Source organism: Chrysemys picta, chromosome 10 (assembly GCF_011386835.1).
Source record: "Chrysemys picta bellii isolate R12L10 chromosome 10, ASM1138683v2, whole genome shotgun sequence".
Taxonomy (NCBI): domain Eukaryota; kingdom Metazoa; phylum Chordata; order Testudines; family Emydidae; genus Chrysemys; species Chrysemys picta.
In genome coordinates this window covers 41289837-41317583 of record NC_088800.1, presented here as the reverse complement: position 1 = coordinate 41317583, position 27747 = coordinate 41289837, and the positions used below count along the sequence as shown (strand labels likewise).

The 27747-nt window shown below is 44.4% G+C and overlaps 1 protein-coding gene and 1 non-coding gene across 2 annotated transcripts; one reads left to right on the top strand and one right to left on the bottom strand.

Moving 5' to 3' along the window:
* Positions 1–1573: 1573 nt before the first annotated feature.
* On the bottom strand, positions 1574–27747 carry OAZ2 (ornithine decarboxylase antizyme 2). Its single transcript, NM_001290064.2, is given in 5 exon segments — positions 1574–3329; positions 6534–6619; positions 8899–9074; positions 20516–20664; positions 27571–27747. Coding segments are annotated over 5 exon segments (564 nt in total). The 5' UTR covers positions 27591–27747; the 3' UTR covers positions 1574–3195.
* Positions 14007–14079, top strand: TRNAK-UUU (transfer RNA lysine (anticodon UUU)). The gene has a single exon. It is a non-coding gene; the product is annotated as a tRNA-Lys (tRNA).

Genomic DNA, 27747 nt, shown 5'->3' with positions numbered 1-27747 from the left:
ATCGCCACATGCTTCTTCACCAAGAGGGCAGCTCTCATTTTGGCGTCCTTGCTCTGCACACAGTTCCTGGAAGGTGGCTTTCTGTATCCCAAAGTTCTACAGCCACTGCTCGTCATCCCAGACCTGCATAATGATGCAATCCCACCACTCAGTGCTAGTTTCTCAAGCCAAAAGTGACGGTTCACCGTATGCAACTGCTCAGTGAATGCTGAAAGTAATCTAGTGTTGTTTCTTTCCATGGCACACAGCAGGTCAGGCAACTCTGATTCCTGTTCAGATTCAGAGCTCATTATATACTGCATGACCATCCGTGATGTGTTGATAACAGTGACCACAACAGTAGACAGCAGCGCGGGATCCATCTTTTCACACAGAGATGGTGTGTGCACAGTAAACAGGGGCACATTGAAATATGCCGCAACACACTGTTGGAAGCCCATGGAATGCTGGGACGGAAAGAACTGAATCATGGGACAGAGTCAAAACCCATGACACACTGTGATCCACTCCGCCTTCCAACAACTCCTAGCTGCAGGTGGCGAGTAGCACAGTGGGATAGCTACCCACAATGCACTACTCTCACTGTCAATGCTAGAACACCAACTATGAACGCACTCTGCTGACAAAAGGAAGGTTGTGTGAACATGCACAAACAACATAATTATACCGATTTTTGATTGTCAGCTTTTGTCGACAAAATTCGTTACAGTAGACAAGGCCTTAAGGTGCAGTTTATCTTCCAGCTCTTTGAAGGTGATATTAGAACAATCACACATGGCCAAACATCACTGCTTACTGCTCCAAATTTGGATGCTACACTATTCACACCTACTTACAATTAAATTGTTGGGTGACACCCATCCATCACAATATAACTTTACACAGGAAGTTACCAAGCAATTTTATCAAGATCCAGAGAAAACCATTTAAGTAGCAGAAAAAACAACAAGGTTTTAAAAGCTGCCACATTTCATGCTATATGAATAAATGTAAGATACTTTTAACAGTGGAGAATTTTAGGTTTTGGAGAGAAATCTGCAATCTCCTCATTACTCAAGAAACTCTGCAAGACAAAATACATTGTTGGGTGTGCGAGTTAATACAGCGTGGAATTCCACTACAAATTAAACTGCTCTGCCTGCTCATCCAGGAGATCAGCCGGTCAAGTCTCAACAGGGACAGTGCAGGGTAGGTCCCTTCAGTACATTTCAGTGAGTTTAGTTTTACAGCTCCTACCACTTTCCTGATGGGACCATTCCACAGCTTTGTAAGCAGCCCTGGAAGGAAGTCTCATAAGAGCAGACTAAATAATAGAATAATTTTACTGTAAAATATAGATTCGAGGATGATGGTTAAATGCCTTTCAAAGTCTCACACTCAGCTCAGCCCTGGGAAAACCTGGCCCGGCTACACGAGAGAGAGAGAGAGACGTGGAAGTATCCCCTATCCCTTGTCAATACCGAAACTCAGACAATCCACACCCGGCCATGGAAGGCTTGGACATCCAAGCCAGCATCCAAACACTTCCATCTTGGGGGGGGGGGGGGGGGGAGGGGAATGAGGGAGACAGACGCCAACTTTAAAATCATTTATTCGCACACTAACAACATGTGACCCAACACCCCTCCCCGTCCTCCCCCCAATAAACAGTGACTATGAAAGTCTATGGAATGGCTTCAGCTTTCAGACAACATCCTCCACATAAACATGAAATCAGAACAAAGCATACAAGGACAATGCAATGGATAAGGCAGCCAGGTCAGCAAGAGAGCTCACAATACATCCCAAATGGAGGATTTATAAATATATATTTCTCATGTAGCAGTCAAAGAAAGCCAGTCAGATTAAAACCAAATGGCATCAGAGGAGCTTAACTCTCTTCTCCAACATTAGAAGTGGTGGAGAGAGACAGACAAACTACAGCCAGCAGTTCCACGCTCTCCCACCCCGTCCCGTCCCCAATGACAGTCACAGGTGGGGAGAATTGCAGAATTGATCTGAGAGGAGGAAGGCAGTACAGATGGAGTCTCCTTCACCATCGTGGTCCTGCTGCGCTGCATTCTGCTCCCTTTGGTATTTGATACAGAGCCTGTGTTAGCAGTGCCTGAAGTCTCCAAGGGCCTCTCTGGAGCTAGTAACAGAGGCACAGACCTCTGCTTTGAGATGAGGAAGATCATGAAGGAAGTGATTAATTAAAAACTAAAGCCTCCTTAACCAGTCTCACCAGAGACTTTAAAGCCAGTGACCCACATTCAGACCAGGATAGCTCATACCTTTCCTAAGGACTCCCAACCGCTCCACACAACTAACACACGAGCAGCCAAAGAACAGCTCACCTGAACCAGAGGCAGTGCCCCAATGCTCCTTTTATTCAATGTAAGGAGAGTACCACTGCAGCACTGCCAGAGGCCTAGGCAAAGGCTCTTCTCCTTCTAAAATAAAGCACCAGCTGGGTAAAGTTAACCTGAATGCCCCTTTGTTGAATGCTGCCATAGCGCAGAGTAAGACTGTTTAAACCAAAGCTGGAAGAGCAAGAAGCTTTTTTTAAAGAGGGGTAAGCTGTATATAGCATTGGTTACCCCAGTGCAGAAACGTATAGGGTTTTAAATGTAGTGTCATTAAGAGTTAACTCAAGCACATCCCTTCTGTGTGTCTACACCCAAAACATGCCTTACATTTAAGAGTCTGAGTGAACATAAAAATAGACAAGTCTTTAAAATGTGTGCCACACATCAGGTGATCAGGAAAAAAAACCAACACTGATTTAAAAAGTCAAGAAATTGATACTGCTTCTAGCCACTGTGTTCTCCCTGGCATGCCAGGCTTCCATTCACAGCCCAAGCACGAGGCACTGCTAGGCTAACAAGTATACCACACCGCTGTATTTAAAGAGCTTCTATGCCAGTTCATAAACATCTTCCATTTACTATTTGGAGCTTACGCGCGCACGCGTGTGTGTACGTATGTATATATATCTATATCTATATCTATAGATATATATAGATAGATAGATATAGTTCTCTATGTAACACATTTCAATGAAAAGTCAACTCTGAGGATATACAGGCCAATCTAACAATGAGAAATGCAGTTTCAGTCCAACAGAAGCTTGTTTTGCCTTTCCGCATGAAAGGAGATTTAACCCCTTCTCCCCTCAAAAGCATCTTCAGGTCACGCTGACGTACTCCACAGGGGCTATTCTTCATCAGAGGAAGAGTTCTGATCCAGAGAGTACACCATGAACATCACGTCGGGTCGCGATGGAACGCAGGGGTGGCCAGGCCTCACAATCTCAAAGCCCAAGAAGCTGAATGTCTTCAGAAGTGGAGCTACCCAAGGGGAGAAAGAGAGAGAAACCGTTAACCTTAGGAACGAAACACCTTGTTAGCTGTATTCCGCAGCACAAAGTCCAGGTAGGGAATAAACATGCATATAGGCTAACTCCACATTTTCAGGGCTGCACTGCTCACCAAAAAAGGAATTTTTCGGTGGGCTGACCTTTTAAATTCAAAGATTCATGGTTGCCTTGTCCTTTCCCTAAGTCTCTTTATCTTCACCTGTATCTCGTCTGTTCTTTATGCTGTATCTCCATTTCCCTCTCCCTGCTTCCTCCACTCCTTTGGGTATCTAGAGCTCATTGGAGCAGGGACTGAGTGTACGGTGCCTAGCACAACAAGGCCACGATCCGGACCGGGTACTCTAGGTGCCAATGCAACACAGTTGCAGAAAATTTGTGTACCAAATAGGAAGGTGGTAATATCACTGTAGCACCTCACAATGAACTAGCCCCTACTTCCCAGGGAGGCATAGAGAAATATTTACAGATGGGCAAGCGAGGCCCGGGAAGATTAAGTGACTTGCTCAAGGGTACAAGGATTCTGTGGCAGTCACAAATTCCCCAGAGCTCCAAGTCCAGCGCTCTTAGACACAAGCCCATCCTACATCTATTGGTAGACTCTAAAGTGTAGTATACACCCTAACACAGTGCAATCTTCCTACATCACCTACGAAAGCAGTGGGAGTTGTACAACAAACTAAAAGAAATCCTTTTAGCCTCTGCAGAGGGGGCAATGGGTCAGTCCCTGCTCATTTTATCTCACATAATATGTAACAAGGACAAGCCTCCCAACATTCGCTGTGGTCTTCGTAAGCCACAAATTTATTGCTAACAAATTCAGGTGTGCAGTGTTGTGTTGGTCCCAGGGTATTAGAGAGACAAGGTGGGTGAGGTAATATATTTTATTGGATCAGCTTCTGTTACCTCACCCAACTTGTGTCTAACAAGTTCAGGTAGTCATTTGCTTCTTCCAGCTGCCTGGAAGACGCTATTGTGGAGTCACTCCACACCACTAGGTACAATATTATTTGTAGACCAGACTGTTAATTGGGAGTCTGAATACATCTTCCCTGGCAGATGCAAATTTGAGATGGGAAGCAATGGCTTGAACTGTGAGTGCCACAGGATTACATAAAAATAAGCTTAACCAGCCAAGAGCATTCTTGCGGGGATGTGGGGACACAGGGCATTTGACACACACTTAGTGGGCTTGCCCGTGATGAAATCCTTTGGGCCCAGATGAAGGTCACACTCACTCTGTTGCAGTTAAGGACCAACTAATGATGGCAGCCAGAGGAACAAGGAAGTGCCCAGCATCTCCGCTCCCTTATGCGCAAGCAAGAAGCTGTTCCTCCCCCTTCCCTGGAAAGAAGGAGAGAGGACCCTGCTGCAGCCATCCCAGGCCTGGGAAAGAAAGTGAGGACCCCCTGGAGCTGCAGCAGTGAGGCTGGAGGAGGCAGAACTGATGTGGCAAGTGGGGGGGGGGGGGGGGAGAACAGGATTGATTTTAGGGGCAGAATTAATTGCTGGGCCGGGGGACAGGCAGATGTGGGGGTGATGACTGACCTCCCTTTTTTAGGTCACTTGAAGCACTGATGGCCGCCAACTGGAACTTACTGGCAATGCCACAATTACAGGGATTATTTACCATGGTTTGGGACATTCTTCCAGCCAAGCAGCTTGCTGTCTTACCACACTGTGCAGATTTTGCCACCAAGGCATCATTCATACAACTCAGGCAGAGTGGGGTTAGCCCAGAAACCCGTATTTTGACAAGTTATGGACAAACAAAGGCAGATAATTGGGTACAATGGATACACTTGTTACTAAGAAACCACAGCAGTGTTCCTCTGGCATCTACACCGGGGTGACTCCCAAGTACTCCTTAACTAACCTACCAGTAACAATTAGACATTCTAAAACCTCCGTGTGGGCTCACTCAGTTTAACTGTGCCACAGGACTTTAAAAAGAGGAAGACTCATTGTGGCAGATCTGTTCTCTGTACTGAAGTATTTAGCAACTGGAATGTGAGCTGCAGATCACATGAGATCACACGAGGAAGAAAGGGTTTGAACACTGACAGTTAATTGTTTCAGGACCAGGTAAGAAATTTCACTGCATCTCCCAGAAACCAGCTATTACTGGTCTCCACAGTGGGTAACTCAAGTGTGCTGCCAGCTTTCTATTCACGAGAACAAAAACTCCTCACTTCCAAAAAGACACTGTTCAGCTAACCTATTTTTAAAAATATTTTCCTGTGTTTAGTGCAAGTGAGGGGCTCCTACCAATCTGAAGATTAAACAGTGATGCATGAAGACATATAGAATAATCCTTTTTTGAAAAGCAGAGGATTAATATTGGACTTGTAAGAAGAATTTTGTTGCATCTATTAATTACTCCTACCATCACAAAGCTGTTTGATTACTAGATAGTCACTCACTCATGTCTGGTTCAATACTGGCTTATTCATAACCTTGTGCTTTGCCAAAATTCCCCCAGGCTTCCTTGTTCTAATCACCTATCCAATACATCTATCTTTAGATACTAGCATAGCCCCCTTAAGTCATGAGTACCTACAGGCAGGATAAGTATTACCCACAGGTCTGGAAGAGAACAGAAGTGCTGGGAGATCAACTGGTCAAACATCCACTCAAACAATGAAAGGGATCAACACCGGGGCACAGAGCCAGGCACAACCCTCACTAAAAGTGCTTTAGTTCCCCCATGGGGTAGGACAGCCACCCCACTGCAAATCACGTGAACCTGGCAGTTTCATTTCTTGGTGGGAGGAAACATTAAATGAGCCTTGACTAAAGATATTAGCGATCCTGCATTGCTACTGAAGTAGTAGGGAAAGGGCACTTTTCTGCGTGGCAGCCTTACGGTCTGACAGCTCAATTCCTACTGATGCAAGTTACAATGGACTTCCAGCCACAGAGAAATCCAATATCCCTTCTTTACAAGAAATAATCAGGCATTCAAATAAGTCAACAGAAATAATTTCCTACTGGGCAAGTACTTTGCAAGAGAGCTAATTATGACAGTGCTTGTTGTGCAGAGATCGATCACAACAGGAAACTTCCTACTGGCGGAAGTGGCCTGGTGAAGCCCTGCAGATGACAGTACTTCGTAGAGCAGCTGCTGCTTCAGTCTATTCCGAGGGAGGAAAAAAACCACAGAGGCGAAAGTTCTCACCTCTATCTTCTCTGCTTTTTCTGAAGCAAATAAAGACGTAGTTTGTTTTCATTTTCTCTTCAGCAAATTCCAACAGCGCTAGCAATCTGTCAGGGAGGAGCAAAGGGCACATCAGTCACACCAAGCTATCAGTCCCAACTGGGTGCTGTCAGCCTGACTTATGAGGAGGAATTGCTGAGGTGTTCTGAGGCACAAGAGATGCATTCACATTGATACCTGGGAATTATGCACTTTGGTTAACGCTGGAGGAAGAAATCCTGCGATGAAGCCCTGTTGAGGCAGGGCCTGTCTTTTTGTTGTTTTATTGTCCCTACATATTGGGGTCCTGATCCATAACTAGGCACCACAGTAATCCAAGTTAATAATATGAGTCACTGAGTGAGTCTTCCAGCCCTTTCATTGCACATGAGGGAAGTGTTCATGAATTTCCTTGACAATAGACAGGGTGAGCTCTCCCACATTCATGCCAGTGCACTAGGCACGGATATCTGTCCCACCAGAACAACGGCTAAAGTCTGGGAGGTAGGCCTGATCTACATTGAAAAGTTTCGTCAGCAAAGGTAGCTCGGTCAGGGGTGTGAAAAAAAGCCAGCCCCTGACTGACACAGCTATGCCAATCCCCCTTGCCCATCCCTGGTGGACACAGCTAAGTCAGTGGAAGAGGACATCGCTAACTACATTCATGGAACTGGTGTTTCTACACCCACAAGAAAAGCCTTCTGTCCGGTGTAGGCTGCATCTATGCTACGAGGGTTTGCCGGCACGGACATGCTGACATGGCTCAGACATACCTTTAGTCTGAGCTGGCAGGGAAACAGTTGGTAACCAAGAGCTCCATAGTTCAGAAGCAACAGTTCATACGTAAACTGCTATTGATCCAACCGTGCCCTGTTCGCTCCCCACTTAACCTTTAAATGATTTGTGAAGTTTCCCTTACAAAAAAGGAGGGGGGAGGAAGGGAAGGAGGCAAAGAGGAAAAATTGCCTCGCTGAGCCAGTGAGAATTTTTGCATATTGTTCACAGAACAGGTCTTCTACTCATGATGCAATTTTCCATCAGTGCCATTCTGGTGAGGTGGCAGAAAACTTTGAAATATTTTCTACCTACTAGTAAAACGTAAGTTGCGCTGAGCCAAAGTACCACAGCCCCATGGATCAGTTTAGTCTGGACTCTTCCATCAGTCACTGACCTGAGACTCTAGTACCGTACCACAGGAACGCTTACTAATAGGAATTTCAAGACCTAATTAAACAGCAGCCAGCAAGATTGGAGAACACCTACGGGGATTAACTTGGAAGGGATTTTGTTAATATGATAATCATCTATTTTAATTATAACCTCCAAGGCTTATTTTAGCTAACTAAAAATAATCTATTACAAAATTGTGGCGACTTGGGCAGACAAATACCCTCAGAGAAGAATCTGTGCCTGTGGGGGTTGGGAGCGCTGGAATATTTATAAACTACAGAAGGATACAAGGATTTCTCCAGATCCCATTTGTGCAGTATGACATACAGTGCAGGTGTACACTGAATACCCTGCTAGACTGTGTACCAACATGTTTAGATAGTATATAAGTTGGATCCAATTTTTAAGGCACACAAATCTACATTTGGGATCAAACAAAAGAAGTGGGAAGGCAAATGATGGAAGGCTATGGAGGAAAAAGGGAGATCCTGACATGCTGCCTGCTAAGGGCCAAATGAAATTTACACACAACCTGTATAATTAATCTGTGCTGTCCACTTCAACATGAAGTTATGGGATCTCAGAGTTCAGAGATACTTTAAAGGGTTCTGGGATGGCTACAGGAGAACAACAGCCAGCTCCACTAAGAGCAGGCTAACAAACTGATGACAAAGGAAAATTATGCTTTGGGACAATGTAATTATCTGTAGGGAAATAAAAACGTTCACCCCCAAAAGCTTGTCTAATTGCTCAAGAGACAAAAATTTGGGAAGATAACCCCTTCCCCATAAGCATCTACTCACCAGCCCCTGCTAGAGGCAGGTTACCAGAGCAAGTTCACTACTGGTCTGACCTGGAATGGGAAATACTATGTACCAAATAATCATGTTGATCCTTTATACTATTTGAATTCTTATGCTAAAATGGAGAAGGGCAAATCTCTTTTGATCCCTAGGCGAAAAAAAATACACGCAGAACCACAAGAATAAGGAAGCTTTGGTGTAGAAGGGAATAATGGAATATTTATATTTACAATCTAAGAATGGAGGTATAGCATAAATCCCTTCCCCCTTTATCCTGTCAAAGCAATCCCCCATGTCACATTGGCTATAAGCCATACCTACTTCCACAGGCAGTTAACCCTGCATATGCCACTCAAACATCTTCAGGATCTTACCCTTCTTTGCTCCCGTCAGCTAATAAGCCATCAGGGATTTCCACAAAAAGGCTCTGATTGGAAAGCACTGCATCCCAGGAGGAGATCTTCACTTCCGTAATCTTGTACTGGAAGTGGACAATGTGAGGTTTCCCTTCATGCACTGGGACATCTTGGTTAACAGTGAGCTTCTCGTCCTTCAGGTTTTGATGGGGGGAAAAAAAGGGAAGAGTGAAATACAGTCCAAAGGCTTTAAAGGCTTTTAAATTAACATTTATAATGAACTAAAATAGAAATGCTTTTTTAGAACTGACTGAATGGGGTCTTGCTTGAATTTTACAAATTGCTGCAGGTAAAGAACAAAATACTAAAACTGTTTGGCTCCAAATTCTTTCCAGATAGGATTTCCCCCCTGATTTCACCACTCCCTTTATTTCTAAAAATAAAGGCTCGACGCGCTAGTACCCACCTGTGAGAAGAGACACCCAGGATTACTAGCCACTGAGAAATTAAGGCCAAAAAGAGTTCTTAATCTACATTCATCTAGCACAGTGTAAAGGGGAGGGATAGCTCAGTGGTTTGAGCATTGGCCTGCTAAACCCAGGGTTGAGAGTTCAATCCTTGAGGGGACCATTTAGAGATCTGAGGCAAAAAATCTGTCTGGGGATTAGCCCTGCTTTGAGCAGCGGGTTGGACTAGATGACCTCCTGAGGTCCCTGCCAACCCTGATATTCTATGATTCTAAGTGAATGAATGAATTTGCCAAATCCCTTGGTAAACATGTGCTTAGTCTTAACTACAGAGAATTTGCTAGAAGATTCGACTCTTCCACTGAAAAGTTGTATTAGCTATGATTGGACTGGCCATGGTCTGGGCACATGTAATCAGAAACATACGCGATATCAGTACTGTAGCTAGGTTTAAAGCTCTCCTGGACACTTTAAAGCCTAAAAACAATAGTATACACCTATCCAATGCTTTTCTAGAATATTCTATTTTCAATCTAGCCTAAAATATGAACTTCAGAAAGATGAACATTTAATACAGGGTTTTTTCTACTACTAAGAATTGTGAAGTAAAACCTGAAATTCTAACTAGGAAAGAATAATTAAAAACTCAAACAGATAGAAAACAGTCATTTTGGCAACTGAAGCCTATAAATAGGTAAAGAACATGTAAATAAAAAATCCACTCTATTTTCAGGGTGTGTTTTTTTAAACATTGTCTGATCCTAGAGTAGACAGTGTGTTGACATACCATAATGATCACTGTAAAGAGAACTCAAGTTTCCTCATTCAAATTCCCTCCAGTTCAATTATAACTTGTTTTGCTGATACCACATGTTCAGAATTACACTTGTGAACAGCAGTAATGCCATTTCACTCCACAACAGGTTACACTGACAAATCTGAATAATTAACTATGTCCCAGAGAACACAGCTCTCTTCAATCCCAATACTCATCTAGTAGTTCAGAGTATCCGCTAAGGTCTGACCAGTTCTGTGCCCGGTGGCATTCCAAAATATTTGCCCAAAGTCAGATTTACAGCTCCTAAATCTGAAGTCACTGGCCAATTCCAGTGCACATGCATCTGATGGTCAATCTCTGTTGGGGTTCTTTGAACTCCTGTTCTTGCATATAACGTGAGTGAGTGAACTCAAGAGCATTTCCCAGAACTTACTGCCAAAGCAGGGGGCATCAAATGAGTATTAAATGGCACACAGAATTCTTTAGCGGTCAAATTGAACTGAAGCGGTAATGAAAGGCAGGCTATCAGAATTCATGTTTAGTGACATCTCACTGACAAAGATGTCAGGTCAGAAACACTATTTGGATGCATTCTACACTTCAAATGTATGTCCAAAAAGATGCCATTTCAAATATATCAACTGCCAGTTACAGATGTAAACAAAATGAACAATTAACAGAATTTTAATTATTAATGGCCTATTTGTCTTAAGGACTTTCCTGCGGCTGAAAATTTACATTCACTGTTCCTCTCTATTACAGATATAGTTACTGTAGCATGAAAGAGATGACAGTATTGCTTTCTTTGGATTTTGCCTAAAAAAAACCTCTTGGGAAACACCAAGAACAGCTTGAGACTAATAAGTCAGAGATGCCAATCACGTAACAAATAGAAAGGAAGCATCAGTTTTGAAAGTGAGACTATGGCAAGGCCTGGGAACATTGCATTGCTAAAAGACTCCTAGCTGATCCAGGAGAGTTGACCGGCAAGAAGGAAACAGCATCCAGCACTCCTCAGCCAGAAGGTAGCATGTCTGGGAAGAACATGTGATACCACCCCTTACAAGGAAGAAAGGCTTTTATTAAGAGGAATGTTTCAATGGCAGGGTTCTGTTCACTCTACAGCACATTAGACTCAAGTTCATCTGTGAGGTTCTACAACATAGTGCTGCTTTCTGCAGCACACAAACTCCTGGTGGTAGCATGTCAAAAGTGTATTTTTTAACTGAGATACTGCCTTGCATTCTCGGCTTCAAACAGTTGCCTTGTGTGGACAATGCAGGTATGCTAGAAATCAGTAGGGAAGCTGGAGTTTTGACAACTGGGCAGAGGGGCAGTTGGGGCTTTGGCCACTGGGAAGAGATGGGCATCAGTTTGGATTTTTATTTAATGAAATTTATTTTGAAAGTGTTCCCACCTGAAGCATGTACACATGAACAACATTTAATACAAAAAATTGGAAGCAGTCTGCAAAGTATGAAATCCTCCCAACCTGGCGCCCCACCTAATACTTTCCTAGCAAAAGACTGGGAGAAAGCGCTAGTTTTACAACACAATCTAATGGTCAGCAAATTTGGGTTCTGGAAGGACCCTCCTCTCCAAACTGTCTCAAAAACCCTCCCAACTAAGCGAGCTGACTCTGCTCAAGTGCCTCACCTGCTCTCAACTGACCCTCCTCACACAAGAAATGGTCTCTGAGGGGCTTAAGCCATTTAAGGTTATACAGGTTAAAACCAACACTGTACTGTACCCAAACATTAATGGGAAGCTGTGTTGATTATGGAATACAGGTGTCACTTGCTGTTTTCAAGCACCATCACGAAAGCAAGCAGGAGGTGGATTCCTGGTGATGTTAGTGACCAGCACCATCTGGTCTGGCAGTGATAAGGCATGGATTACCCTGGAGAGGTCCCACAACCACAGGGAATGGTCCTGGCCAGGGGTAGAAGATAAAAAGCATTCTTAGCTATTGAGGCTATTTTGAGCATCCAGGAGATGGAGGAATATTGTGGAATTGGGGAAGGTATCTTTCCCATCTCTCTTGTGGACAGGAGAAGATCGGATAGTCAGTGAGTTTTGTTTTGTTTTGTAAATGGGAATTCAACTCAGTTCTCACCCAGCAACTCTCGACAGCAACTAGCTGCTCCATGATTCCCAATCCTAATCACTTCTTCACCCCATCTGTCATAGATAACCACCACAGCTGCACTTTTCTGCTAAATGATCAGCTTTGAAATCGTTAAGGATGGCACTGAAGTCACTGTTAGGTTTCTGAGTCAACACTCCTTGGAGACAAATGGTGCCAGTCACAGCTTTGAGGGTTATTGCTTCAGTTTGTCCGGTTACAGACTCAGGAAGACAAAAACAATACCCATCAATCATGTTTGTAATATCTGTGCAACCCCAAAGGCTAAAATCTAATCTGGGAAAGAGTTTAGAATCTGCAGCCAACTTCTAATTTAGGGGGCAGACTCTAAGGACAAATCTGCTGTTGAATCACAGGAGGAGGGGAAAAAAAAAAAAGACCCCCAGAGAGACTCATGCCCCCTCACTCCCTGATGGTATCAATGGATGATGGTGTAGAGTTAGATAAGCACACTTTGAGACCATTCAGTCAATCAACAGAGTGCATAGTCCTCTGAAGAGGATGTAACCTGAAGAAGTGAAAAAACCCATTGCCAATGTCATAACTTATGCTGGACTCTTATTTTTAAAATGTCAGATTACTTCACCAAATCAGTACTAGAACTCCCACCTGCTGCTGATTCATTTTATTCTATTAGCCAGACCTAATACAGCGCACACGGCAATGAAACACAGTAATACTGCTACAAACACCATCTAGTGAAAACAGCCATTATAAAAAAAAAAAAATATTGTCAGGAGTATGCATCTATTCTAGCCAATAAGCCCATATTACAGTGGCAACTATGCTGGTGACAATCAATTTTAAGTGCTAGTATAGTTTAGAACAGGGGTCTCAAACACGCGGCCCGCGGGGTGATTTTCTGCTGCCTGCGAGCCCCCTCCCCACCCTCCCCCAGTGTTTACCAGAGCAGCTCCAGCCGGACATGCACTGGGGGCAGGGCATGCTCCCTGCCTGCCTGCCCTGCGCAGCTCCGGGAAGAGACTGGAACGTGGGGAAGGGGGGGGGGGGGCGGAGGGGCTGTGTGTGGCTGTTGCTTCAGGCAGTGCCCCCAGCAGCTCCAATTGGCCGGGAATGGGGAACCGTGGCCCATGGGAGCTGCTGGAGGCGGTGCCTCAAACAGAAACACACAGTCCCTCCGCCCCCCCTTCCCCACATTCCAGCCTCTTGCGGGGGCAGGGCAGACAGGCAGGGAGCCTGCCCTGCCCCCGGTATGCGCCAGGCCAAATCCTGCCCCTCGAGCCCCTCCTGCAGCCGAACCCACTGCCGCACCCTGCACCCCTCCTGCACCCCGACCCCCTGCCTCACCCCTCACCCTTCCTGCATCCCAACCCACCGCCCTGAGCCCCATGCCGCACCCCTCCTGCGCCTCGACCCCTGCCCTGAGCCCCATGCCGCACCCGGCACCCTGACCCCTTGCTCCCCCTGGGGGCAGGGAGGGGGAAGAGTTGGGGTGGGGATTTCGGGAAAGGGGTTGGAATGGGGGCAGGGAAGGGGTGGGAAGAGGCAGGGCCTCATGGAAGGGGTGGAGTGGGGGCGGGGCTGAGGTCAGCAGGGAGGGAGGTGTCAGTAATGTGGCCCTCGGGCCAATGTACTAGTCTTCACGTGGCCCTCAGGGTCATTTGAGTTTGAGACACCTGGTTTAGAACCAATGAGGACTAGGATATTTTCCACCTCCACATAACAAGAGCGCCCGGATAGCTCAGTAAGAGCGCCCGGATAGCTCAGTAAGAGCGCCCGGATAGCTCAGTCGGTAGAGCATCAGACTTTTAATCTGAGGGTCCAGGGTTCAAGTCCCTGTTCGGGCGCAAAAGCTTTGGGGGGAATGGATAGCTCAGTGGTTTGAGCATTGGCCTGCTAAACCCAGGGTTGCAAGTTCAATCCTTGAGGGGGCCATTTAGGGAACTGGGGTAAAAAAAAAAATCTGTCTGGAGATTGGTCCTGCTTTGAGCAGGGGGTTGGACTAGATGACCTTCTGAGGTCCCTTCCAAGCCTGATATTCTATGAACTACAGAAGCCAAACTGTGGTACATACTAATCTCCCAGGTAGTCAAGCAGCACAGTTTTAACAGTTGCTAGGGAAAATAGAACAAAATGGTGTGCATTCCTCAGTGTGACTGTGCTAGCCACTGTTCAGATGTCTTGCTAGCACAGTTTCAACCAAAGAATGGCCCAGGTCTAAGCATTACAGTAAGGTGGATGCTACAGCCATAACTCAACTGCACTAAGCCTTTGTTTACAGATGGATTTGAGGAGTGTCAGCCTTAAGTTTACATCCTGACTAGTCAGCTTCGGTCCTAAAACGGTATTAAGATCAGATCACCGGTGTTTGATTCTATTAAAACTCAGAGGATTGTATTTGATTATAGCATCCAATGCTGGATCAGATAGCCTCTCACATGTAATCAGACTGTTTTGGGTTTGCTAACTTGAGAAAAGGAATTACCATCTGTTCTGAATGCACAAAACACAGAATAGCAGTACTGAAAAATGGGTTGACATTTAGTCAGACAGACTTTTCCTATGGGGAACAGGTTTAGTCATTAGATGTGAAGGGAGAGTGCATGGCTGCACACACCTCACCACAGATACTTAAGTTTCTTTACTGCAAAACAACCCCCCATCCCCACACACTACTGTCATAACCTGGCCCAGCTCATTCCAATAGTGCATCATAATTACATGGATTAACTTTCCCCCAGTTGTTTGGGAATTAAGTTTTATATAAGCCCTCTCTCAGGTGGCTGTTTCTTTATCCATGTATATTAAAATACAATTAAACCACTATCTCCCCAGCTCAAAAACCACATGGAGTTGGGAAGAAAAAAGTTGGTTTCCAGTAATGGGAAGCCTATCAGGCGACTTCTGAAATCTGCTCAAAGTGAAGTTCTATTTATGCCACTAAAGTTTGGTTTCAGGTTAACGCAGCAGGGTACATGCAAACTGTGTTAGAGGAGTTGGTGTCAAGATAGGGATGTTTTTAAGACAAACCCTTTACCTCATGTTACTACAGTCTTGAACTAAATCTCTCAGATTAGAGGCTCAAGGATAAATTTCCATTTTAGGGAAAATTTACTGTGCACGACACATCTAATCTGGTTATATTTTTTCATTAATCCAAGAGGAACAGCAGGAAGGACCACGCGTACTGAGTTTATTGGGCAGAAAGGATGTTATGATCCACCAGAGCCAAATGACTTGAGAACCCCATGTGTGTAGTTTCCTCTTGGCATGTACAGCACCCGCATCCTCCCGCCAAGTTTACCCACCCAGAGCATGTACTTCAGCACATGTCCTTGTCTGCAATACAATACCAGCTCTGACCGCTGACTATGTTGTGCGGTAAAGCCCTCTTGATTAAAGAGTTGAATCGTTTAAGTTTCTTAACATGAAAAATGATGATAAAGAAAGGCAGTCTAACCCATTCAATTTATAATACTGCTGGATACAAATACCATGCATTTAACATTCTAGTCTCAAATGAGGGAGGGCAGGCAGATTCTCAGGAACAGATGCCCAGGGTCAGAAGTTAACATTTCATTTACAGCTACTTTGCACCAACCCAAGTGCCATACTGGAATAAACCATGTTAATAAGGAATTACTTGCTTTCAACAGAGGGCCTGTGACAACCCATAGGAGCAAAGATTAAATGGATTTTTGCCAACAGCACCCAAGGAATTAAATTTAATACAGGTACAAGAACTAAGGGTCACCAAATGAAATTAATAGGCAGCAGGTTTAAAACAAACAAAAGGAAGTATTTTTTTCACACAATGCAGTCAACCTCTGGAACTCCTCGCCAGAGGATGTTGTGAAGGCCAAGACCATAACACGGTTCAAAAAAGAACTAGATAAGTTCATGGGGGATAGGTCCATCAATGGCTATTAGCCAGGATGGGCAGGGATGGTGTCCCTAGCCTCTGTTTGCCACAAGCAGGGAATGGGCAACAGGGGATGGATCACTTGATTACCTGTTCTGTTTATTCCCTCTGGGCACCTCGCATTAGCCACTGTTGGAAGAGAGGATACTGGGCTAGATGGCCCTTTGGTTTGATCCAGTATGGCCATTCTTATGTGGGACATAAGACATGTATTCTTAGACAGCAATTAATGCCAACACCCCTGCTGGAAATCATTTCAGTATCAGTGGCAGGCGAGAGCAATTCTAAATACTAGAGCCCCCCCAAACCATTATGTTTTTCAAAAGTGTCTTCTCCAGAGTGGGCTTCATTCCAAGTGATTTTGTCAGTGGCATACACAAAAAAAGCTTGAGGCAGATTAGTGAATGAATGACAACGGCGTTGGCGAAGTGAACGCTCTTCAGAGCCCCCTGATCTCCTACCCACTGTTTTCTAGGCGACACCCAAGAATTCCTCCAAAGTCCACTACTGACGCCCTATCATTTTTCTCTTCCTCTCTCTAAACTGATATCAACTGTTACTTTTATGTTAACTATTTAAAGGTAGCTGTAATAGACATGGCCCATAGGAATCACTCATACTACTGGATTAATAATCCTAGCAAGCATTATGTTGCCTTCTCTGCAAGTACCAAAGGGCTATATAGCTTACCAAAGCTGACATTTATAGCAACAGCACAATGTTTAACCACAAAAAGCTCCTGCTAGAACACAAAAGAAAAAAAACTAAAAAGTTCACCATGCTCAAATTAAAAGAAAAGTCATCCCCAAAATAGGTCAGATAAAATGACTGAAGTGTCTTATTCTCTCAAAGATTCCAGCAGGATATTTTTGTGACTGTGACGATACAGGGCCTATTTTTCCCCCCGACAGTCAAAGTAGATGTTTCCTAAAGAGCACACAGTTAAATACCTGTCTAGCACAAAGGACAAATCAAACATTTCTGAATTGGTAGGCACAGCATGCCTTCAGGATTCCAATCACTAATAGATCCTTGCTCCTTGGGCTGATGGGAGGTGTCTTGTGGCAGGTTATCCCATAAAGGAGAAACATTTGTCACTCAAAGATAACCCCATAAAACTATTAAGGAGTATGCTATTGATGGACTTTGTAGGAAGAGACAGACAATTCTCAATGGCCGGAAGTAGAAGAGGAAAAAACAGAACTAAGGGCAAAAAAACAAAAAGATACAGATCGACTGGAAGGGACCTTGAGAGGTCAAAGTCCAGCCCCCTATACTGAGGCAGGACCATGTATTGTAAACCTAGACCATCCTTGACTGGTTTTTGTCTATCCTGTTCTTAGAAACTTCCAATGATGGGGATTCCACAATCCCCTTTGGAAGCCTAATCCAGAATTTAACTACACTTATAGTTCAAAAGTTTCCCCTAGTATCTAACCTAAAAATCTTGCTCGCTGCAGATTAAGCCCATTACTTCCTGTCCTACTTTCAGTGGAAATGGAGAACTATTGTTCATACTCCTCTTTATAACAGCCCTTAACATATTTAAAGGCTTATCTGGTCCCACCTCAGTACTCTTTTCTCAAGACTAAACATGCCCAGTTTTTTCAACCTTTCCTCATAGGTTAGGTTTTCTAAACCTTTTATCATTTTTGTTGCTCTTTTCTGGACTCTCTCCAATTAGTCCACATCTTTCCACTGGAAACAGTACTCCATTTGAGGCCTCACCAGTGCTGAGTACAGTGGGACAGCTGCCTCCTATGTCTTGCATTCAACACTCTTGTTAATGCACACCAGAATGATGATAGCCTTTTTCACAACTGCATCATATTGCTGACTCATTCAATTTGTGGTCCACTATAACACCCACATCCTTTTCAGCAGTACTACCACCTAGCCAGTTATTCCCCAATTTGTAGTTGGGCATTTGATTCTTTGTTTCTAAGTACAGTACTTTGCACTTGTCTTTATTGAATTACCATCTTGCTGATTTCAGACCAATTCATCAAGGTCCTTTTGAATTCTATTCCTGTCCTCCAAAATGCTTGCAACCCATCCCAGCTTGCTGTCATCTGCAGACTTTCTAAGCACACGCTCTACTTCATTATCTAAGTCACTAATGAAATCACTGACTAGTACCGGACCCAGGACTGCCCCCTGCAGGACCCCACTAGATATTATCCCTCAATTTGGCAGCAAACAATTGATAACTACTGTGAGTATGGTCTTTCCAAGCAGTAGTGCACTTACCTTATAGTAATTAAATCTAGACCACATTTCCTTAGTTTGTTTATGAGAATGCCATGTGGGACTGGGTCAAAACCCTAACTAAAATCAAGATACATCACATTCCCCCCATCCACTCGGCCAGTAACCCTGTCAAAGAAGGAAATTAGATTGATTTGGCATGATTTATTCTTGACAAACCCATGTTGGCCATTCCTTATAACCCTATTATCCTCTAGATGTTACAAATGGATTGTTTAATAATTTGTTCCAGTGTCTGTCCACACTGAAGGTAGGCTGATTGATTTATAATTCCCCAGGTCCTCCTTGTTCCCATTTTTAAAACAGGTATTATGTGCATCCTTCTCTAGTTCTCTGGGACCTAGCTCATCCTCCATGAGTTCTCTGAGAGAAACGCTAATGGTTCCGAGGTTGCTTTAAAACAAAAGCTCCAGCTACAGATGTTTTACTATGAAACGTATATAGGAGGAGAATGCAAACAATACCTAGGGTAGGGGTTGAAAGTGGGGAAGCAGCCCGCACCCTTCCATACTGCTATCATCAGTAATCTCTAGGACACAGCATTCCTGTCTAACCTGTAAGATTGTCAGCTACTCCGGTTTAGCATTTTATCTTTTTGGTCCCTACTTCCTATTGTTTAGAAGATGTTTAGAAAGTTACTTCATGTGTTTATACACCAGCCTCATGGATACCACAAGGAACACAGAGCTCTGGGAATAGTATTGGTGAGTTAATTACTCAAAGCAGACCAGCAGGGAGAACCCACTTATTTCTCAATTAGTAGGTGGTGTTTTTTCTTTAAAAAGAACAGCATTCAGGCCAGCATTTCTACCTGACTAACCTGGCAGTGTCACTTTAAGGGTCTTACCTTATTTACCTTATAACTAGTGCTTGAATTATAGTGGAAAGAAGTAGGGTAGCCATTAATGAATGGGGACACCACAGCAAGTGAGATGCCAGGGTATTCCTTGGCCTGCTCCTGTGTTGGCATCCTCTGCACAGCCAAGCCAAGCTCAGCTGCACAAGACTGCCTTTTCCTCTCTGCCCTCACCATCCCCTCCCCCGCTTTCTGCCCTGCCTCTTTTCTTAACCTCAACTGCCCTTCCTCTACCCAAAATAGGCCTTCCTGCCCTACCCCTAACTCCATCACCACTCCTACCTGTTACTGCCAACCTTCTGGCCCACCTCTTCCCATAATCATAACTCCCCCTTCTGCACCAACCCAGCATCCCCTCTACCTGCCACTTCCACTTCCACCCCATCTGCCTTTTGACCCCACCTACTGCCCTTGACTTCCCCAGACACTGCACCCACCCAACTGCTCCTAGCTCCCCTGAGCCCTGTCTATGGGTTCTCCCTCCCACTCTGACTACCCACTCCACCCATGCTTCTCCCAACATGTAGTCCCTAAAAAGGACAGGGATGGATCTTTGCCCCCTTCATCTCCTGTGGTGGCAGCTGCCATTTTCTGCTCTTTCCCTCTTGAAGCGTTCCTGGCTTGTGCAATTTCACCCATCCACCTCTTCACAGCCCATGGCCGGAGGAGGAGAGGATGGGACAGGACGCGGTAGGCTTGCTCCGATCTCTGCCAAGCAGCTGGCCAGGGTGCTGGGCAGCACCTCTCGCTTCCTGCTGGGATGAAGGGGCTTCTCTAGAGGAGAGTGTCGGAGCCCGTGAGACTCCAGTGAAGCATTGAGCCCAGGCAGCAGGACCTGCTGTGTTTGGGGGGGGACCCCCCCCCCCAACAGAGTGGTGGCACCGGGGCCCCCTGATCATGCAGGAAAGCCTACCAGTCTCTTCGCAGACCATGCCCTTGTGGTGCCCCAGCTCCCGCTGCCATGAGGCAGGGGCACCTGCTGACCTCTCTGCAGCTGCTCCACGCCCTGCTCCTGGCTGCACAGGGAGAAATGCCAACACACTACCGCCTGCGCCTTTGATTAAATCCGAAGTGGGGTAGCCCCTAAAAGTAATAAGGCAGCCCAGCCCCCCAACGCCCTAATCTGAGCATTGCTTATAACAAAACAGTAGCATTTCTTTAAGTGCACAGGAGAACCCAGAGCTCTCAATTATAACAAAACAGGTAATTAGCTCTCTACATATTGAATCAGGCTCACCTTATATATCAGAGAAGGATCCCTGCAACCCCCTCGCCCACCGGGGATCTTCGACAGTGGGTGAGGGGCATCAGGAGCACCACAGAGGCCCTGGAACAATGTGCCTGGAGCATGGTAGCTGGGGATTGTTACTCAAAGGTAAAATACTACTGCAAGAGAAAAAGAACAGCACAAAGTTATATTAGCAAATGTTTAGTGGTTCAGCTGTCAAGACTCCAAATGACAATTCGAGAACACTCGTGACAGAACGTCAATGACAAATTTCATGTTTCTAACACGGACGTACAAATCAAAGATACCTGAGCTCTGTTTTACCAGAAAAACTGCAGTGTTATTTGAAATGGGGGAGGGGCTTCTTGTGAAAAGTTGGGAGTGTGCTGAGCAACCTCCTACCAATAAGGAAAGTTTGGAAAACTGCCAATAGCAGATGGCTGGAAAGGCAGGACCAGATAAGCACACATTTTCTATAAACAAACACCTACAAATAGATAGGATCTAGAACAGGGAGGTTTAAATTTCACATTTTCCAAGAGGGAGGAGGAACAAGAGGGCTAGTTCTCAAAACATTGTAAGTGCACTATAAAATGTTTAAGGTGTTGACATTTTCATACTCTAATGAAGCCTCATGTGAGATCCAATGTCAGGCTGAAGGACATTTACAAAGTTTTCCACATGCACTTGTCCCCTAAATGTTGTTGATTTCTTGTGGGGCGAGCACAAGAGAGAAGAGTTCAGAAGCTTGTTACTTGGGTTAAGAAAGCTTCCCTCACACTTCATGCTTTAAAACATAGCTAGAGGTCACTGAAGCAAAGACTAAGAGCACGGCTATACTAGGAAGTTTACAACAGTGAACCTGCATCAATGCAGCTGTAAACTCCGTGTAGCTGCTCTAAGGCTATGTCTACACTAAAGCTTATGTTGGCATAATTTACAACGATTGGGGTGTGAATATTAATAGAGCTTCTCCTGTCAAGTTAGCTACTGCCATTTGTGGGGGTGGTTTTATTATTCCAATGGGAAAGCTCTCTTCAGATGTGCTACAGTGGTGCCGCTGCACGTATAGGCATGGCCTAAGCCAACGGGAGAGAGCTTTCCCATCAGCTTACCTACTCCAGCCCCCACGAGTGGCGGTAGCAGCTTTACCGCCAACATAGCGCTGTCCACACCAGCACTTATGTTAGTATAACTTATGTCACTTGGGGGGTGGTTCAGTCATATCCTGAGTGACATAAGCTGAGGGACATATGTCTATATGTAATGCAGACATATCCTAAGTCTCTTTCACACTACACCTGACAGTCCAAGACTTTCAGCAAGTCAATGAGGGCAACTGTTTTACTTCTGGAATGTTGTTTCTTCCACTAGCCTTGTAATAATAGCTCCTTTTGCTGGGACACTGCTTAGCAACATTACACCAACAAAACCTGCAGAAACCATGCAAAGAAGCAGGAGGTCATTCTTTACGATTCCTGTTATGAAAAACCTCAGTATGAGGTTATATAAATACCACCTTCATAGTTCCACTGAAAACAATGGTGTTTTGAGTAGCTCTGGAGAGGGATAGTCAGTAAGGAACACAACACATTAAAAATGCAAAAAGCAGCATCCACATTAAAGATCCTAAGTTTGCAGTAGGTCCTCCCACACCTTTCGTACACTTTTTGTACAGATTAATCTAGTTGCAAAGTAATGTTTTCCAGAATTTTCTCTCCTCTGTGCTATGCAAGAATCATCTAAGTTTCCAAGGACTGAGTCCTGAATGATACTCTACATCAGGGCTGTCCAAACCAGTTTGTTTGCATGAAAGGGGATTGTTTGAATATCACGTGACTGATGAAACATTTACAAAAGAGCCAAATTTTAACTTGTGAAGGCAACCGTAAACTCTCTGGCAAAATACACACTGAAAAACTCTGGCTACAGTACTACTACAATACTGCAGAATTTAAATCTTCTTCCCCTCCACCATTTCAAATATTTTAACATACAACATGCTTTGGCACTATTCTGAAGGGGCAGTAGAAATGAACTCTGTTTCAACAGACTGTCTGTCACCAGACACAAAGCAGTGACATATGGCAGGCTCCTCTACACACATGCTCAGTTGCATTTTGCATTAACCTGGTCCTTCCTCACCACCCACATCACTGGAATAATCAATCAATTGTCACACCTCTCTAGCAGCTACTGACAGAGCTGCATGACAAAATGCTTTGCTCTGCATCACCCATTCCCTCCCACAAAGAAAGCTGTTGGCAGCTTTGTTATCCCCTGCCCCCCCCCGCACCAGTGAGCAGTACAGCACTGATAACTCCCCCTTCAAGTCATGATCATTGTTTCAAGAAGCTGAATGATGAAGTGAAGTGATGAAAACCAAATATTTTCACCCAAAGTAACTCACATGAAACATTTCCTAATTTCACTTTTCTTGGTAAGTGTGGAATTTATTACACAGGGGATAGTCATACTTCCTAACCTGAATCCTTTATGCTATGCCAGGCCCTTCACTAGCATCCACAGCTTGGACAAAGAAAGCTCAGCCGAAGTGTTTACAGAACAGCAATTTATTAGACCTCTTCCACTGCTATGTTTTCTTGGACCTGCATACTACTGCCACACCCCACCCATCCTCCACTCTATCTATGCCCCCAGAAAAAGACCCAAACCAATCTAGCCAGGGTACAAAAGCTGTACCTCATGCTACATGCAGAGTTAGTACAATGGGGCAACTCGGCTCTCCTTCTAGGGGGAAGTAGATGTGGAAGGAGCAGATTAAGAAGCATCTTCTCACTTTCCCAAACCTGTACTAATGGCAGCCTTGGAAGGAATGGTATACAAGTCTTAGCCTCAAACCATCTGAGAAACGTAGTGTCTTGTTCCCAGCATTCATGAACAACGTTTTTATACACTTCTTAAATCTCTCACATTTTCACTTTGCATTCATTTACTGAACACCATGAAGATTATCCTCTTCTCTATTGCTTCTGCCTTTCTCCTTCTCTTTTCCTGGTGCTGGCTCTTTTTTGTTTGTAAAAAGCTGCACTCCTTCAGTTACAACATACAGTTGTGTATTTATTGACATAAAGCCTTTTAGCTAAAAAGACACTAGGTTGTCTAAAAAGCATACGTCATGTACTCTCTAACAGAATTCTAAGTATAAACTTCTTTGTGTTAAGCCCCATGCCAAATATGAGCTATTTTCAAGTGTGCATCGGTGCGTAGTGGACATCATTTTATCCTGCTAAACCTTTAGATATCCTAAATTGGTAACCAAAATACCGGTAGGACAGTAGTCTTCCCCCTCCCCTCCCCCCAAAGCTTCTTTGGCCTGGACAACAGGGAGGCATTTGGAGCGATAGCTCATCAACTCTGGATCCCAGACTGGGTCAACTCCACAGCGTGCCTAGGGATCCATTGCACCAGAAGCACCTAGATTGCTTTCTAATCCATGGCCACCACCAAGATACCTGTTTGGCTCTTGAAATCCACGTGATATATAGATAGAGATATAGTTCCAAATGGAAGCTTTTCCACTTCAATTTCCACATCGCTACGGTGGAATTAACCATGGAGACTTTTTTTAAACTGCACATAATAGGTTCTGGGTAGATATGGGAGTGTTCATTTTTGAATAAAGCAACAGAGGGTCCTGTGGCACCTTTAAGACTAACAGAAGTATTGGGAGCATAAGCTTTCGTGGATAAGAACCTCACTTCTTCAGATGCATTTTTGAATATGCTCCTAACAAAGAAGATGTTAGTCTGTTTATAAACTGACTTGTTAGGGTTGAGTAAGTGTCTTGTTTGTCTCTTTAAATAATATTAAAGAGATATACCATGTTCATAGAATGTCTCTTCAAACACATCACACGGAAAATAAGTCAGATACACCCTCCAGTCTCTATTATTGTCTGCACAATTCTGATAATTGTAAGAACCAATACACAGTTTATTCAGGACTCAAAACTATGAACTGATCCAAGTAAAAAAATATCCTTGTTGAAAAAGAAACCACTGCACTTGAAGATATGGTTGGGCAAATGTATCACTACTGATTATGAACTTTTGTCAGCTGACAATATGATCAATCTTTATTCACTGGATGAGTAGAGCCCTGCAAATCTGTGTTTTTCTGCTTTATATCTGCCAACTATGTCTGCAGATCAGATGGAGATACAAATTTTGTATCCACACAGGGCTCTACAGATGAGGCTTGAAAATTGCTGCTCTTTAGAAACTCCTTCAGAAGTTAAGCATTGCTCTGACTTTCAGCTTTATTCACCATCTAATGAGTAAAATTTAACTAGGTTAGCAAGAATTGCTGACTAAAAGATAACAACTAGATCTGCATTATAATCTTGGTATCAGAATTGGAAAAAAGCAGCCTGAAGGGAGAATAGAGAGGATCAGCCCTGGAATGGAAGAGAATTAGTTAAAAAAAAACCCAAACCATTCCATATCTAGTTTAGAATGCAACGTGAACAGAAAAATGCTAGCCTTTTCTAGGGACATGCAGTACCCTGTATATCATTCAAGTGTGAAAAGTAATTGCATCATCCCACTAAAACCACTAGATGAAATATACATATTCTCCACGTGTTCTCACCTAACATGCAGGAATAATCCATACAGGAAAAATCCATGCATAAAATAAGTTTATCCCAGATTTGCAGAGGAAAGATTCTCCTACTCAGAAGCAGTCCTGATTCTGTTTTGTAAAGTTTTTGTTTTTTTTAACATCAGTTCTCTTTTTAAGACTACCAAAGGCTTAATACTCTCTGGTTTCCATTACTTACCAGGGGAGAGTCATATGACAGTCAACTCACTGTACATACTGTGCTGGGCAGAAGTAAAACTCATTCCTGTGTCACGTTAATGCCTCTGTGGGAAGCCTCCACTTTTCCCACTTTAACATAAGCAATCGCCATTAGTGAAAGGTTTGAACACTTCTTTTTTTTCATGCACATAAGATGCTCCCAGGAAACAGGAATACTTTCTCTGGTGACCCACAACGCCTACCCCATGACAGACAAGATCACAAAAGTATTTTAAGATGACTGAGGTTTAACAAGAAATCCAGAGATTCAAGTTTCAGGATACAAAAAGAATACTATACGGTGGTTTTATAAGGGACATTCACCTAATGGAAGATCAATTTTTGAAAAACAGGAAAGACTGAGGGAAAGTGTTAAATAGTAATAAGTGGAAAAACAAAATATCAACTATCAGTTTCACATTAGTAAACACCTGCCTCTAGATATTACACAGATTAAGTCATACAGCTGTAAGAACCAGCTCATAAGTTACTAAAGGGTTCAATTTTGCTTCTGTAAGGAATGGACAGGATCACCTACCAGATCAGAATTTCAAAGTTAGGCATGTTAACTTGCACACAAGTATCCCAGACACAAATTGGGTGAGGTAATGTCTTTTATTGGACCAACTTCTGTTGGTGAGACACACAAGATTTGGAGTTTACAAAGAACTCTCATTGTATCTCTCACCAACACAAGTTGGTCCAATAACAGATATTACCTCACCCACCTTGTCTCTAATATCCTGGGACCAACATAGCTACAGTAACACTGCATACACAAATAACTTGACATGCATGGGCACATTAGCCTGGCACCCAAATGTATGCAGTAAAATTGCATGGGCATGACTTTGAAAATATGGCCCTATAAATCTTTTCTAGCTGTAGTTTTTATAATCCCTTGAACTGGGTTGTACCTTCAGGACAGAATGTATATGCAGGATGAATATATGGGTAAATTTGGGTGTTAATTTTTTTAGTTAAGTTTAAAAGGAATGCGAGACATTAAGAAACACTAAGTAACAAGCCTTTAAAAATGTGTGTACAACAGCATGACATTTCTCATGCCTTACATAGGATTGAAAATAAAAGACTTAAAATGAATTATTTCCCTTTGTGGACACTCAAAAGCTAGACTAAGTGTTCATGTCTAATTCTAGTGAATGCAAGCAAAGACCATCACCTCACTGCTGACCTGATTTCTAGGTCACTGGATGGAATTAATTTATTGTTTACATAACACTTAGGGCCTTCAAAAATTTTTTTTCCAAAACACCTGTGACGAGAAGTCTCATATACAAAGTCATTTTGGCTTTATCACACCTTTTTATGTTTAGAAACCACTTATCCAGCCCCGATGTAATGGCAGAATTAATACTCATACTGCAGAACCCTTTAGTTTAGTATGTCCTTTTTTATTTGAATGCCCAGCTGCCTGAGTCTATATCCTGATTATACCAAAAAGAAGGTTATTAAGTCATAGTCAGATCATTTTTCCAAGAGTAGTGACACTTTATTATCAGTTTGCAGTGGAGACAGCAAACAGGTGTGACCCCCTTAATACTGCTGAGTCAGCATTCAGCTTAGGTAAAAGCTAAGACTCGCTTGAAGGGAACATTCATAAACAAAATGCCTTCCTGCTTTGCCAAACATGAAGTATATGTTCAAAAGCGCCTGTCACGTTTGGTTTCCAGTGCAAGCGATAAGCTGGTTCGCAGACAGGCCATCAGAGCGCCGATCCTGCTCGCCCTTCTAAACCTCAACCCAAAGGAGTTAACGTTTTGCTTGGGGGAAATGCGAGTCTCTCTAATGCCTCTTTCAAAGCCGGGGCATGATTCGGTTTGATGGCAGCAATTCCAAGCTCCGCTGAGAGGCCGAGCACTGGGTACCCTCCCCAACCTGGGCTCTCCCAGCCAGATCCACCTACCGAACAAACCCACCCCTAATACGCCCCCTCGATTTCAGGGGTCGGAAAGGCGGCGCTTAGCAGCGCGGCCCAATGGCAAGCCCGGGCTACGGCCCCTCAGCTCTAGCAGGCCCAGTCCCCCCCTCCGGCCCCCGCTGCAAGCCCGCACCCCGAGGAGGTGTCACGCTGCACAAACGGGCTCCCGGGACCCGCAGCTTCCTCCGCCGCCCCAGCGCTCCCGGCTAAGGCCGCACCGGGGCCACCAGAGCCCGGGAGCCCCCCGAGCTGGCGCGGAGGGCTCCGGCCTGTTCCGCAAGGCGCCCGCGGCCGGTACCTGTCCTGCGTGTTTATCATCCTCGGCGGCTCCGCGCGGCGCGGGCTCTACGCGGCTCCTCCTCCTGTAGGGCCGGCCGATGTGCCGAGCTGCTGTGGGCTCGCGCTGTGTCTCGGGCCGCTCCGCGCACAGGCCGCACGCCAGCTCCTCCCGCTCCGAGCGCCGAGCTCCGACTGA